At 37.9% G+C, this 14,796-nt stretch overlaps 4 protein-coding genes across 4 annotated transcripts; 2 read left to right on the top strand and 2 right to left on the bottom strand.

Annotated features, from left to right (window-relative positions):
- Nucleotides 1-414: 414 nt before the first annotated feature.
- Nucleotides 415-1,274, bottom strand: AK88_04343 (uncharacterized protein; the record flags this gene model as incomplete). The annotated part of the gene is made up of 3 exons (XM_012481953.1): nucleotides 415-434; nucleotides 637-695; nucleotides 1,003-1,274. 3 exons carry the CDS (start codon nucleotides 1,272-1,274, stop codon nucleotides 415-417), a joined length of 351 nt encoding a protein of 116 aa, XP_012337376.1.
- Nucleotides 1,275-5,787: 4,513 nt separating this feature from the next.
- AK88_04342 (uncharacterized protein) lies at nucleotides 5,788-10,872 on the top strand (the record flags this gene model as incomplete). The annotated part of the gene is made up of 1 exon (XM_012481952.1): nucleotides 5,788-10,872. One exon carries the CDS (start codon nucleotides 5,788-5,790, stop codon nucleotides 10,870-10,872), a length of 5,085 nt encoding a protein of 1,694 aa, XP_012337375.1.
- Nucleotides 10,873-11,787: 915 nt separating this feature from the next.
- AK88_04341 (uncharacterized protein) lies at nucleotides 11,788-12,675 on the bottom strand (the record flags this gene model as incomplete). Its single annotated transcript, XM_012481951.1, has 1 exon — nucleotides 11,788-12,675. The coding sequence occupies one exon, from the start codon at nucleotides 12,673-12,675 to the stop codon at nucleotides 11,788-11,790; it is 888 nt and encodes a 295-aa protein (XP_012337374.1).
- Nucleotides 12,676-13,752: 1,077 nt separating this feature from the next.
- AK88_04340 (uncharacterized protein) lies at nucleotides 13,753-14,628 on the top strand (the record flags this gene model as incomplete). The annotated part of the gene is made up of 2 exons (XM_012481950.1): nucleotides 13,753-14,088; nucleotides 14,323-14,628. 2 exons carry the CDS (start codon nucleotides 13,753-13,755, stop codon nucleotides 14,626-14,628), a joined length of 642 nt encoding a protein of 213 aa, XP_012337373.1.
- Nucleotides 14,629-14,796: the final 168 nt, after the last annotated feature.

Raw genomic sequence — 14,796 nt, 5'->3', positions numbered from 1 at the left:
AAAAAAAAAAAAAACAAAAAAGTTCATATATAAGTTATACAAAAATAATTAACAAATTGCATATTATATTCATTTGGATGGGAGTATCAAATATGGTCACATATTTATTTACATTTTGCCTATGCATAAAACAATACACATGGGCAATATATATAAATAATATGGATGTTTCAAAAAAAAAAAAAAAAAAAAAAAAAAAATACTGACACATCAAAAAAAAACTCGTCCATATAATATACATACATGAAGTGTATAATTCATAAACAAAACATTTAATCACAGAAATTTAAAACAAGTCCGAAAAAGGAAGTTGAACAAGGAGCTCCGGATATTTTATTGAATTATAAGCCACTGTATATTACATCGACCAGGTGAGACATTTTCAAATAGCGCAGGACCAAATTGGGCTTTCATTTATTTCTTTTTGCTTCCCACTGAAAAGGTAAAAAAAAAAAAAAAAAAGTGCAGGCGCAATTATGTGTATGAGCAGATAACACAGTGTGAAAAAGCCACGCTCAAATGGAGCGCAGACACAGAGCATGCACTGCGATACAACGCAAAAGCAATGCGTTGCAAAAGGGATGAAAGTATAATTTGTCCGCAACAGTACATCCATCATCAGTCATGTCATCTTACTTTTAATTTCCAAGGGGGAGCTTCTATTTTTCTTATTTTTGCAATACTCGAAGTATATCCTGTAAAAATTTTTAAGGGTGAGGGACAGGCGCAGTGTGAATTTGTGTTCCAGAGGAGGCAGAAGGTACAGACATAAGTATATGTGTGCGAACATATAGAGGTACGCATGTTTGGGGGGGATACTTCACGGCAGCTATTTATGCGCCGCGCGTAATGATTATATGTGGCATATGTGAATGTGTATACATGCGCACATGGGTCCTATATTCACATGAGTACACGCACGCACGTGTCTATATATGCAGAGACGCGCTTTTTTTTTTTGTCCTGCATACAACTCTAATCGCTCATGCGTTCTCCCCTTACCAGTTAATACTGATTCCGAACCCTACAAGACATACTAAAAATCCGTAGTACATGTAGAGCAATTTTTTGTCCTTCTTCCTTGCATTTTTTATGTCAAAGGAGTATATATAATTCAAAACTGTGACGAATATTGCAATTATTGAAAGGTTAACTATTTTAAAATATTTGTCAACACCGCTTCCAAAAAATTTCCCAAAGAGGGATTTGCAACCCTCGATTATGTTCCAGTCAAATCCTCTTTTCTTTTTCCCAAAGTTTAACTTGAGTTTCATTTTGTCTTGGACTTGTTTTTCTAGGGGGGGGGGGGGGGGATTTTTTTTTTAAATGTTGCTATTTGTTGGGTAAAGGGACTTATATAATAGCGCGTGAGCGCAGCGCCTCCGGCTTTGCGTATGTACTGGGTCTGCTATATATATATATGTATATGCTTAGCAGCTACACGTTTTGCGTTTGCGCAACTGCTATTACCGTTAAACTAAATGGTATGCGTATAATTTCTCACGTGAGGTTGGAAGTATCCCCACACAAGTTGGCTTCTAATGGTACTGATGTTCGAGTATAGTGCTGACTGGATTTGCAGTGTTCTTCAATGTCTGCAACTTGAACAACTTTTGCAACAATTTTTGCAACTTTTGAAATTTTTGCAATTCTTGCGTAATCTTTTTTTTGTTACTTTTTGGATATACCTAAAAAAAGTTATTTAAACGCAATTCAGATGAAATAATCTTATTTTGCGATGTATGTCTACGTAAATATATTTTTTTATAATATTCTTTTTATATTTTTTTTTTTTAATGTAGTTAGTTTTTGCAAAAACAAAAAAAATATTTTTTTTTTTTTTTTTTTTTTTTTTTTTTAATGTAGTTATTTTTTTTAAAAAAAAAAAAAAATTTTTTTTTTTTTTTTTTTTTTTTTTTCTTAAAAGCTACTTTTATTTTTTTTGATATATGTTTGCTTACGCACGTATTGTTTTATGCGCATATAAAATATTTTTTTTATTTTTGCATGTAGATTTGTTCGTAAATATTTTTTAGGCATATAAAAATAATATATATTATTTTATAGCTTAAAAAAATATTGTATATTCATTATTTTTTTTTTTTTGTCATATTAAAAACAAGCGAAAGCGATATGCGTGATACGCATTCCATATAAGCATATGAGTTTACGACAACAAAGCTCATAAGGTCGGTAATGCATCCGTGCAATATATAATTCATGTAAATATATTTTTTTTTTTTTTGCGCAGCTAGAAAAATTTATATGGCGCGTAAAAGAACAAGATTTGGGTTGTCGGGGCTTAGAGTATTTTCTTTGCCCACAGATTACCATGTGTATGTTCTGGTGCAAAAACTTTTTTTTTTTGGGCTTACGTAGTTTTTTATTTCATATGTACATTGTAACAATGTCGTTTGTAGTAATTATTTTTTTGTACGCTTCAGCTTTAGGGCTAAATTGCATCCATCGCTGACTGTCAGAAAGAACCATACAGGAATGAATTTGTTCTCGCGCTAGCAGTTTTTTGTTCGTCTTTGCATATACTGCGCGACTGAGCGCAAAGCAGTAGCATGTACAGCGATATAGCAGGTATGCGTATTTATAAGCACAAATAAACAATGGCAACATTGCATCGTCCCATGGGTTGGTAGCTTGACATATAACGACAATATATAAAAGCGTTGTATGTCATATATATATATAATATATACTTGTGGTGGTGCAGACCCCACATATATATTTTATTTTATTATATATGTTTTTCCTACTATGTTTGATGATGCTACAAAGAACAAGAGAAGGGACACAGTTCGCGATGGTGTTTATGCCAAACGGTAATTTTCGTGCTATTTGTATTGCCAGAACGGTTGTTATGGCCATTTTGTTTTTGGTACAATATATACGTTTTTATTTTTATTGTTTCATTTTTTTTTTTTTTTAACTTTAATACCGGCACTATGTAACAGATTTAACCTGTACCGCGTTGTAAGGCCTGATCTCCATATGTTGTACGCATTGCCTCTGTTGCCATTTGATTTGTTCTGTTACGTTCAGGTTTAATTTTGTTCGCGACAGAACAATGTTGTGGCAGGGGGGGATTTTCTATGCATTTTTTTGGTTCTTATTCGACTCTTATTAATTTCGATTTTTTCTCTCTCACATGCGCGGGTATGTTTCTACAGATGAGCATTTTACTAGTCCCTCGCTAGCCCCCAAATCGCGCACGTGTTCTGTACATACATATATGTACATATATGTACATGTATTTATAACTCTCTGTATTTGGCAACACGTACGGTTCAGGTTTGTTCTATGTGGACCCCCTCTATTGGGCCATACCCCTAAATTTGGTTGCGAACAAATTGACACAACCAATGTAAATAAAACGGGATTGCAAATAATTATGTAATATAAAAACATACACCGTTCTTCCGTGCCTTTGTAACAAGGGTTTAGATTTTTTCTAGCCTTTATCATCTTTTTCTCGTGTTGGTTTTTTTTTATTATTCCTTATTAACCTCTCCCTAATCATTTGCTCATTTTATTGCTGCTTTTTTTTTTTTTTTTTTTTTCTTTTTCTTTTGTGACTATTAAGAATGAACATTTTCCGGGTCCATTAACTGCACAATACAACCGCGCGCATGTCCAGTTGGCCCATTATCATCCATGGTAGACAGGAAAAAAGAAAAAAAAAAGGAAGCAATGTGAACAGCTTCATTCTAATCATTTATTCGCCTACTGGTACAGTCACCATCTGTCATGACAATTCACACTGTGCATGCCGCTATATACATGTGCAATGTTACCCCCCTTATTCTATTTCTAATAAAAATTCACAAAAGGGCGAAAATTGAGGGGCACCACTGATAAAGCCTACACATATTATGTACTCGCACAGATAATATATTCTACAAAGCCATCGTGTAAATAGCTACACGTATGGGAAAGTACACATAAGAGTTTTTTTCTTTTTTTTAAATGTTTCCCCTTACGTTGTTTAGGGACCCCCATTGTTGGTATCCCTCCATGTGTTGTACTAAAAAAAAGGGGACAAGTTCTATAACATTAAAATGATCGCGCTGTTGATTTATATTCTGGTCCTGTCCGGTTGGGTCATGGTCTCAGGAACACAACCACTTTCTGTCTGTCTGCACCTCGATCTATTAAAATTAGTTAACAGACCGTTCCGTCAGAATAATGCTCTTCCTTCTGCTTAAACCTTTCGACGTTTCTTCCACCACAGGCATGCAGGAACAAACTGCCGGTGTGGTGATTCTTCAAAGCTCCTTTTAAGAAGTGCACAAAAAAAGGCAAGCGAGGAGAAAGCGATGTGGAAAGAAAAAAAAAATATATATATAATTGCATGGCATGAAGTTGAAGGGATTACAAACAGTGCATTGTGTCCATTCATTGTTCTGTATGTGCCAATTATTCAACAATTTGCTTGCACGTAAAAAGTTATAAATTTGTACCACCATAATGATAAAGAGGTAAAATGAAGCGCACTTGGTTTTTTTTTTTTTTTTTTTTAAATAATTTTAAAATGGTTCATAAAAATGTGCAATGGGAACACAAGGCCAAAATTAAAATAGCACATGTATAAATCTGTCCATAAGACCCATTGAGCAGATTGCACCTCCCCTCCAACCATGCCAATGAATCGGTTCTGTTGTAGAACCCCTTGGGGGGTCAGTACACGTTTAGCAGAGGTTGGGATGAACCATCTAAAAGGACACGTGGCGGAAATGAAAAAGTGTCAAACGGGTGAAAAGGAAGCATGGTTAAGGGGCAATAATTGCATAAATGGAAAATCGTTAAGAAACCATTTTTGATGAGGAATTGCCAGGGTAGATCAGCAACCCTCTAACACAACTATACACGTGTGTTCGCCTGAATGATGATCGATCATGAGACGAAGAGGAATGGAAGGAAAAGTCTTAGAATAGGTTTCGAATGTTACCGTCAATTCGTGTGTTCAGGGTTTAGCACATGACACATGGGCACATCCCAATTTTAGTTAAAAAAAAAAACACATCACAATTGGATGACATGTGCATAAGAAGGAAACATTGTTGTGAAAAAATAAGGGCCCAACCATAACCCACATGTCACATTTAAAAATTGTGATTCTGTAGAAAAACCCTACCCCCCTCCTTAACGTGAACGCATAAAAAAAAAATGGTAATTTATTTTTTTTTTTTTATTTCGGATCTCAAGTAACATTCCGGAAACGCTTCTTAATGCGTATGTATGGTATCTAAAAGAGTTGCGATGAAAATTTAAAAAAAACAAAAAAAAAAGAGTAAAAAAAATGATAAGAGGAAGATAACAAAAGAAGGAGGTAGTGTCGAAACCGATGCATTTCAACAGAAAGCATTCGGCGCAGGTTTCTTCTCCGTTAATGTTTTCATTATTTCCTACCCTCAACATTTTTTTTTTCACATTTATTTAAACAAAAAAAGGATTAATATAACCAAAAAAGGGGAGAAGAAAGTGGAATCTTGAAGGGGGCCAACGAAATGAGGAGTGACATGTTAAGCGAAGGGAAGAGAAGCTGTAGGGGGTGGGGTTGCAAATTATGTAGATGCACATGTTAGCGAAAGGTACAATCCGTTAACCGATACAATCCTCCAAGTAGTACCTCCTGTCGATAGGAGCACCCCCTAGCGTCCACGCCCAAATGTGTCGCATTCATCAGGCGCTGCCTTTTTCTCCAACCGCGCTTGAGGGCGAAGAGAACGCGTGTACAAGTACCACCCCCAGGGGCACTTTCCCCAGCGCATTAAAATGTGGGAAGAGTGGGACGATGAGCACTTTGTGAAAATTTTTTTTGACTGGAACATATTTGCCAAATATGCAAATGATAATGAATTTAAGGAGCTAGAAGAAGGGATAAAGAAAGAAATTAGTAATTCGAGGTGCTTGGACATAAATGAAGAAGACGTGGAGAATGAGACAAATGACAACATCCTATTGATACTACACTCGTTTATTGTAGAAAAAAAATACACAGACGTTTCAGATTACCTCGTTAATATAATTTTAAGGTGGAATTATTACACGAGCTTGAGGAGCGAAAAAGAGCTTGATTCTAATGGTGTAAAAAATCGCCTAAAAATAGATGTAGATATTTACACCCCGCCAGATGTGTACAAAAATTTTGAAGAATATTTTTATTCATATTTTCCATTATTCCTGATCGAAACACAACAATTATTAAACAATAAAAAGGAAAATGAAAATATAAAAGAGTATGACGTGACGCTGATTAACACCCCCAAGGAGATTTACAATTTTGAGTTCACCATCAACCTAGCTTATGACAGTGTGGTGTATGCAAACCTCTTCTATGGTGATCTTATTCTGCTTCGGTTTATTCCAAAAAAAACAGTAAAAAATGACTCACATAATATTTATACCCCTATTTTTTGTTCCGTAAAGAGAAATGAAGAAGAAGAAGAATTAATGTCTAGTGATTCGGAAAATGACAAACTGGACGGGGCTTCCTCTGACTCGTACACACATTCAGAAGGATCGCTCAATGGTGAGGAAGTGAAAGGAGAGCAGCTCGCCGAAAACACAAACAAAGTTCATGTCACCAAATCGGATGGGGAGCAAAACGAACTCAACGAGGACTCCAACTCGGCGACAGAAGAAATGAAAGACCACATAAATGACGAAACAAATGACGACATTTACATGATCAGAAAATATTGTGTACGTCATTTGTTAGGTTACGTGATTTCGAAAAATAAGGAACAAATTAAAGTCAGGTTTAATTTAAATTATAAAAATTTTGATGTCATTGACAGAGTCCGGAAAAATATCATTTACGAAATTTTTGTGGCTGACAAATTGGATCATTACTTTACTCGCGTGTCCAAGGTGATCAGTTTAATTTCGACCCTTCGGTTGTTTAACTGCTTTTTCAATTTTAGGAACTCTGCCTTGTTGAATGAAATTGTCGAATTTGACCCAAGTGGGGAAGGTCACCCTCATGCAGACAGCGTCGTCACTTGTAAGGAGGAAGTTGAGCAGGACGATGGTATGAGCGAGCAGGGGGAGGGCTTCACCCCTCTTCAGAAGAAGAAGAGGAAAAAAATGCACATAGATATTGGACACGTTGACGAGGTCATCTCACACCAAATACCAAATGGTGAACAGCAGGAAACACATTTTGGAGAAGTCACCCCAGATGAACCATTGAATGGGAATACAAATGAAGTAGACGATGTGGAGGAAACCCTTAGGAAAAAAATTAAGGACTATTTGATGAAGTTCAAATGGTCAGGCGGAATGGAAGACGTCGCTGTGAAAGGGGAGGAGTCATCTAATAATGAGGATCATAATGAAAAATCAAGCAGAACAGGTAGGATGACAAAAAATATCGAAGCGAATGTCAAAGGGGAGAACCCCTCGTTAGACCAACACACGGTTGTAACTAAGAAGGATAACAATTCAGGAAGAAGGGAACCATCCCTCCATGGGGATCAGCAGTATGGAGGCTTCCATTACATACCAGAGGCGCTAAAAAATAAATTCTTCAACATATACAATAACTACCAATTAAGGGCCATTAACAACAGCATCATGAATGACGGCATTACGCTCATTCAAGGGCCCCCCGGGACAGGGAAAACTACGACCATATTGGGAATTATCAGCGCGCTCATTTTTTTTCAAAAGGGTGAAATGAATTCTGTTAGGAAAAGCCCCCTAAGTGATGATTTGGTGTCGGCCCATGTGGAGGGAGAGGCGGGCGACGACAACGACGAAGAGCACGAAGATGGGGGAAAGAAGAAAAAAAAGAGCCCGTACGTTTGGATCAATTACGACAAAAAAAATGACCACTGCTACTTCAACGACAACTGCTTCGACGCCATGGAGTACGAAGACTTTTTTGACCATATTGAAAAAGACGAAGAAGAAAAAAACCAAAACGTCTTTCACGTCAGTAAAGGGAATAAGAATGAAAACAATTATGCGTATGCAATCCACCTAAGCATTATGAATGCGTCCAGCAGGATGTTAAAAAGTGATGAAAACTACGTGGAGGGGAATAATTCAGGCGAGGAGGACATTGTTAAAAATAATGAAAATAGAATCAAAAATTTAATTGCTTTAACAGAGTCGTATTATAACTCCTATGTGAATAATGATCATCTTGCAAAAAAGTCCGACTCGGTGGAGGAAAGGAATGCCAATGAGAAGTTGAACTATTCATACTATGTCAGTGATTCCAACTCGTACTCCTTTGCTGCCGGCACATCGGGTCAAGTATCACCCAAAGGAACGAAAAACGAATTAATGAGCAAAAGTTCGAACATCGTTCCCGTTAGAGAAAAAAGAAAGTGGAAAAGGAAGAACTCTGCAGAAGAGACACAACAAGCCACTTTCAAAAAAGAAAAGATAAACAAGCTAAACTTAATTAAGAACAAAAGGATACTGGTGTGTGCCCCATCTAACGCAGCCATTGATGAAATTTTGAAAAGGCTAATATCGTCAAGTTGTGGAATTTTAGACGAAAATGGAAACTTTTTTAATCCCATCGTGACCAGAATAGGGAGAAACGTAAGCACCGACATATTAGAATTTAGCCTCGAATTTAAAGAACAGTTATTTTTATATCTTAATAAGAAGGAAGAAAATAAAATTATAAAAAAGAATTTATTGAAGACATCTAGCATTATTTGTTCAACCCTTTCTGCCAGTTCAAATGCATCCCTAGTTAATTACATTGATTCGTTCGATGCCATTATAATTGATGAAGCATCTCAGTCGGTCGAATTGGACATTTTGATACCTCTTTCCTTTTCTTGCAAGAAAATTATTTTGGTAGGAGATCCAAAACAGCTGTCCGCGACTGTCTTTTCGTTATTTGCAAAGCGGCGCAAGTATGCCAGGTCCCTTTTCGAACGACTACAAAAGAAACATAGGATGAACAAGTACAAATATAATTTGTTGTCGATTCAGTATAGAATGCACCCAGACATTTCACACTTCCCAAATAAGTACTACTACAGAAATAAAATTACGGATGCCCCTTATTTTCTATTTACACTTTTTAAAGAAATGAAAATGAATAAGTACATCACAAAGTTGATGAGTGATCCAGGGGATCCACACACAGGAGCAATTATCCAACGGGACCTTTTTTACAAATTTGATTTACTTCACTTTATGCAAAGTAACTTTGGAAATTTATTGCCTTCGAATTTTCGCGACATAAATTTATGTCAGAAAAACCAAGGGGCGATTGACTGGTTTATTATCCCCTTACTTAGACATAGCGTTTTTTACGACATATCATTTTCGAAGCAAAGGAAAATAAAAAACTCTTACATCAACATTGAAGAAAGCGAAGCGGTCTTGCAATTTATTGAGTTCTTGCACTTCATCTTTACCGCAGAGAATGTGAAGGAATGGTACAAACGAATAGGTATCATTACTCCGTACGCCACGGAGAAGTTTTTTTTAAAAAAGGAGCTGAAAAGGTTCTTCACAAAAAAGGGTTACAAAAATAATATTTCTAATTTTATTGACATTGGAACTGTGGATGGTTTTCAGGGCACGGAAAAGGACATCATCATATTTGTGTGCGTACGGACCAAGGGTTCGCTCAAAAAGAAGAAGAAGAAAAAAAAAAAAAAAAAGGCCGACGCAGCTGGTAGTGATGCGATAGACCAGGAAGACAATGTGCACAACATAAGCTCTGCATCCTCTGCGGAGGATCATGTGGATGACGATGTGGACGATTCAAATATGTTTTTCTCAAATTACAAACGACTAAATGTGGCGCTAACCCGAGCCAAGTACAATCTATTCATTTTCGGAAACTGCAGCTTCTTGAAAAAGTGCGACGCTTGGGGTAAAATTATTAAGCACTACAAAATGGGAAACAAAGTAATAAAAATAAAGTACAAAAAATTTAAAAAGAGGATGAAAATTTTGTCTGACAAAGTGACCGAGGAAGACTTGTTCGATGAGAAGGTTCAGGTGATTAACAAAAAGATAGAAAATTCTTTGTATAACAAAAATATAATCGATTACAATTTCGTGCCAACTAGTGAGCATGAAAGTTGCCCCTTCGATTTGAAAAGTTTTCTTTACTCTGTTGGGCTGAGCCAGGCGGAAGAGGACGGAGATGGAAGCTGTGAAGGGCAAAATGAAATTAATATTAGTGAGAATAAATATGGACATGCGGACCCTTCGGCAAAGGCGGATAATAACTCTGAGGAGAGGGAAATCTTGAGCTTCTTCAAGCAGCTGTACAATGACGATTTTGGAATTGCAGACGAGTTTGACCTCGGGCGGGACCAGCTGGGGGGACCGCTAACGGAAACCCTAACCGAACAAACCAATTGCACAGATCAGTTGGTGAAGGTCTGCCCGGACGTGGGGAAAGCAACCCAGATCAGTGACCACACGAGCGCCCTGCCAAATGGTACAAACAGTGGCGTTAAAAAGGAACCCATAGAATTAATCGAAGTGATAGATGTTCAGGATGATGCGGGAAGTACGGAACGAATCAGTATAAACGGAAATAAGGAGGAAGGGGAAACATATAATAACAACCAGGAGGATTTACACCAAAGGGGCAGTTCTTCACTGCCATCCGCCGCGTCAAGAAAAGAAGCTTCGTATGTAGAGGTCCGCACGAGTGTGACCAAGAGAAGCGATGAAACAGCTTCGAACATGGATGAAGGGCATCCTGGCACCACCTCCACGATGATGGAAATAGGTGAAAATGTGAAGAACAGCAATTACTTCATCGATATGCTGTATAACTACTGCAAGGCGAACAAAGAGCTCATCCTCGTCGTGCAAAGTATTTTGCCCAATTTTTCTCAACAAATTTTGTTTAAGCAGTAGGTGTGTAACGAGTTGGAAGCTTCGGCACGCACGGGGTGTCTGTTTCATGCGTGTGCAACACGAATTGTAATATGCAGGTGCATGCTGCGTTCGTTGGGGCGGACGTAATTCCCCATGGCATGCCTGTCCATAACATTTGTATCACATTTGGAAAAAAAAAAAAAAACATCGCAGAGGTGCCGTTAATTGGCCAATAACTGACCGTTTGCGAATTACCTCCCCCCCACACATTTGTTTTTACCTTCTTTTTTGTTTACTCTTCCAAGGAGACTTTTTTGCAAATCCCTTGACATACTTCCCATTGCGGGAAATAAAGCAGCAGTCCAAATGAATGCCATTTTGTAAAGCGTCATGGTGACAATGGTCGCTGCAGCGGTGACGTTACGTCACCCGGTTTTAAAAAAAAAAAGAAATCTACATATTATATGCACACTATAGGCACATTATGTACATATATATGTGTGTAGTAAAATGCGTTGCGCAGCTTAGCTGATCGTGGTGGGGTTTGTGCGTCCAAGCTTGTCTTAACACGCCATGGTTGGTTGCGACAGCTGTGTGCGTTGGCCACAATGTCCTTACGAGCTAAAGCTCAAATGTCACAAAAAGGGGAAAAACGCCATGCGCTGTGTACTTCGCGCCTAGAAGAAGCAAAAAGACTCCTTTCAATAGTGCAGCAGGGGACACTACACAAGCGGTTACCCATTTGACGTACTTGAATATCGAATAGGTACACCTCACGCCGGGTTACGTGTACTATCGTCCAGTGGGCCGACACATATATAAACTAGCATAAAGGAGATAAAACAACAAAAAAAAAAACCACATTACAATAATGCTAGGCATATTTGGAGACAAAATTCGGCCCAAATTAGTACACTTACATATGTGTTGGCGCGCTTTCCCAGTTTGACCTCCCTAAAAGGGAAAATTGTTCTGAAACTCAAAGGGTTTGTTGTCCGCATTGGGCTCATTTCCAAAGGGCCCAATTGGGTCATAGCGCAAATTTTTCGGGTTAAAAAATTTATTGTCCGGGCCCACTAGCAATCCGTCTGGTTTTACAATGGGGACATTATTTCGAAGATCCGGAATTAAATTTCGTCCAATGTTTGGATTTTTATCATCAAAATGGTTGTCATTAAAATTTCGTAAGATGTATGGGTCAGGGTTGGTGTGGAAAATATTTTTAAAGTGCTCATTTGGGTTGGATTCTATGATGAGTCCCTTCGGCCCATTCCCCTTTCTACTACTGTTATCACTATGGATGTTGCTACTGTTCCCTTTATTCATGTGGCTTAATATATGTGTCTGGAATACCTGTTCCAATTTTTCCATTTGCAAGCTCTCCTTCATCTTATCCGTTGCATCTTCCTCCGCTGTGCACTTATTTACATATTCGTCCACGTCAATTGTGACTGAGTGAACTAGGGAAGGCTGTGCAGTGTTGATAATTTGCACAAGTAGCGAATTTTCTATTTTTACTAAATTCAAATTGTAGGTGTCATTGGTGTGTATAGATTGGTACAGAAAGTTGTAGCTACTTGAATTGCTTGTCCACTCAGGGTCAATTAATATTCGACTTAAAAAAAATTTTCCCTTTTCAGCATCAGTCACGTGTTTTATATACCCATTTGAAATTTTTATTTTTTCATGATTTTCTGATTTTTCATATTTTTCTTCGTCATTCAATTTGTATATAAAATTATTATCCAAAATGCAGCTGTGGAAGAACAGCACCAGCAGCTCCTCCTTCTTTATGTCCCCGTGCAGTTTTACGAGATTTTCAAAGGTACTGTGTTTTGCCATTCTGGTAACACCAAGTTGGGGCTATTTTGGGGGGAGCAATTTGGATCAGCCAAGTTCAACGTGTTAACGTGATGTCACAAAAAAAAGTGAGCAGCATGAACGTATACGCAGGGGCGCATATACACCACTGTGTGTCCATTAAACAGGCGCATCCAAACGGTTTGGACACAATAGAAGGACTTTTATGTTCTCTGAAGATTTTTGACAAAGTTCGCGGACGCCGCGTCGTCAAATCAGCCAAACGAAAAGAATTTTGTAAAAAGAATGTTACTATTATGTGCAGGAGATTATCGTACACACAGATATGCCCCTTTTTTTACACTTTTTTTTTCTGGAACGTATTAACACTTGCTTTTAAAAGGGGCAGCGCTTCTCCTCATTGGGTACATGTTTTTACGCTCATCATATGCGGTGAAATTTGTTGCCGTGAAAAAATTCTCCAATTCTGTATTAAACGAGTCACGCCTCACAATGGTTCATTAAAAAGGTACATTAAGCAAATTAACAAATTAAGGGGTAAGTAAAAAAAGGCAAAAAGGCGCGCCTACACAATTTGCTGTACCACTTGAACTTAATGGAGTGAACAGATTTGAAAAAAAAAAAAACGGTTAACATAAAAAAAACGTTCACACGACGTAACCGTTAGACTAGGCACAATTCTGCCATACATGTAAAATTATATTTTGTTTAAGTGCCTTTCCCTTAAGGTACGAGCAAAAATCGTGTGTCAAATGCTGTGTAGTAGTTGCACAAAACGGGGAATTTTAAATTTTAAAATTTTGGAGAACCTGTAGGAGGAGTTTTATTTACCTGTTTAATTGTTTTTTTTTTTTTTTCCCCCATTTTGACCCTGTGAAAAATGAATCCACTGTCCACATATGTTGCACAATTGAGGATTCCACTTTGACCCATTTTTTATTTGCCGCTTTGTGGAAGAGGTCGCACGTGGACGTAGATTGCATGGAGGAGAAAAACGGCCAGAAATAGAAGATCGACAAGCTGTTCACTTTTGTGTTTGTATCTCCTCCAACGCGCGAAACACTAAGGAGCCAACATTACTTTCACGCTTAGCAAAATATGTGTTCCAATGGAGTATACCAATTAAAAAAAATCCTCCTCAAGTACAGTGAAACGGGCCATAGCAGCAGGAATGTTCGATTTTTTTTAAGATTCATTTTACCAGATTATAGGGATGAAAACAAGCACTTAAATTTTGAAATACAGCATGAACAGTATGAAGAGCCAATGGCCATATTTGAATATATAAATAATAGCAGGTACGAAATATCCTTGAAAGACATTAAATCGAAACACATTGTTGATGTCATTAATTTGTATAAGGACAGTGCGGGGAATTCGGATTATTTGAAGCACGGGGGGCCCAAGGTGTATTCGAACAAGAGGAGCATCCAGGTATATATGCAGTCCATCGTGCAGGAGACAGGAGAACGGTTCAGTGCCAACATGTGAACGTGTGTGTGTGCGTGTGTCTATTTGTGCGTACATATGCGCGGGTATACGGCGAATGTGCTGTGGAAAGGCGCGTCTGTCCGTCGCCAACCGCCAGGCGTACGAGGATTACACCACCCCACCGCACTTTTAATTATGCTCATCCTTTGTACTTCCGTGTCTACACCCTACTCGCAGGGATTATGGTGCCCCAGCATATACAGTGAACTGAATGCCATCGCTTATTTAAAAAAGAAGAAAAAAAATAACATTAAGCTTCCAAAATATACGAGAGAAAGTCTAAACTTAAATCACGATGTGATTAAAGGCAACGGAAGATGGGGCAATGAGAATTTATTTCCAAAAGGTTTTGATCAGAGATATTTAAAGAACATTTTTTGCTACCCCTTCAAGGACAGTGCATCAAACACAGGCGCGCAAAATGAAGGGGCACACACAGCCAAAGCGCATATGAATTCTTTTTACAAATTTTACAGGAATTAGGGTATGCCCCGATTTACATAATACACGCACACGCGCATAGCATTCGGGTTTGTTGCGCCCAATGGTGCAGAATCACATGTTGCTGTGAAAGGGCAAATGTGTCAACCCAGATTTGGGTTTATATATCCCCCAATTGTGACAACCTTTTTTTTCTTTTTTTTTTTTTTT

This window comes from Plasmodium fragile (assembly GCF_000956335.1).
Source record: "Plasmodium fragile strain nilgiri unplaced genomic scaffold supercont1.60, whole genome shotgun sequence".
NCBI classification, from domain to species: Eukaryota; Apicomplexa; class Aconoidasida; order Haemosporida; family Plasmodiidae; genus Plasmodium; species Plasmodium fragile.
The sequence above is the reverse complement of the archived record's forward strand: the minus strand, read 5'-3'. Positions and strand labels throughout refer to the sequence as shown.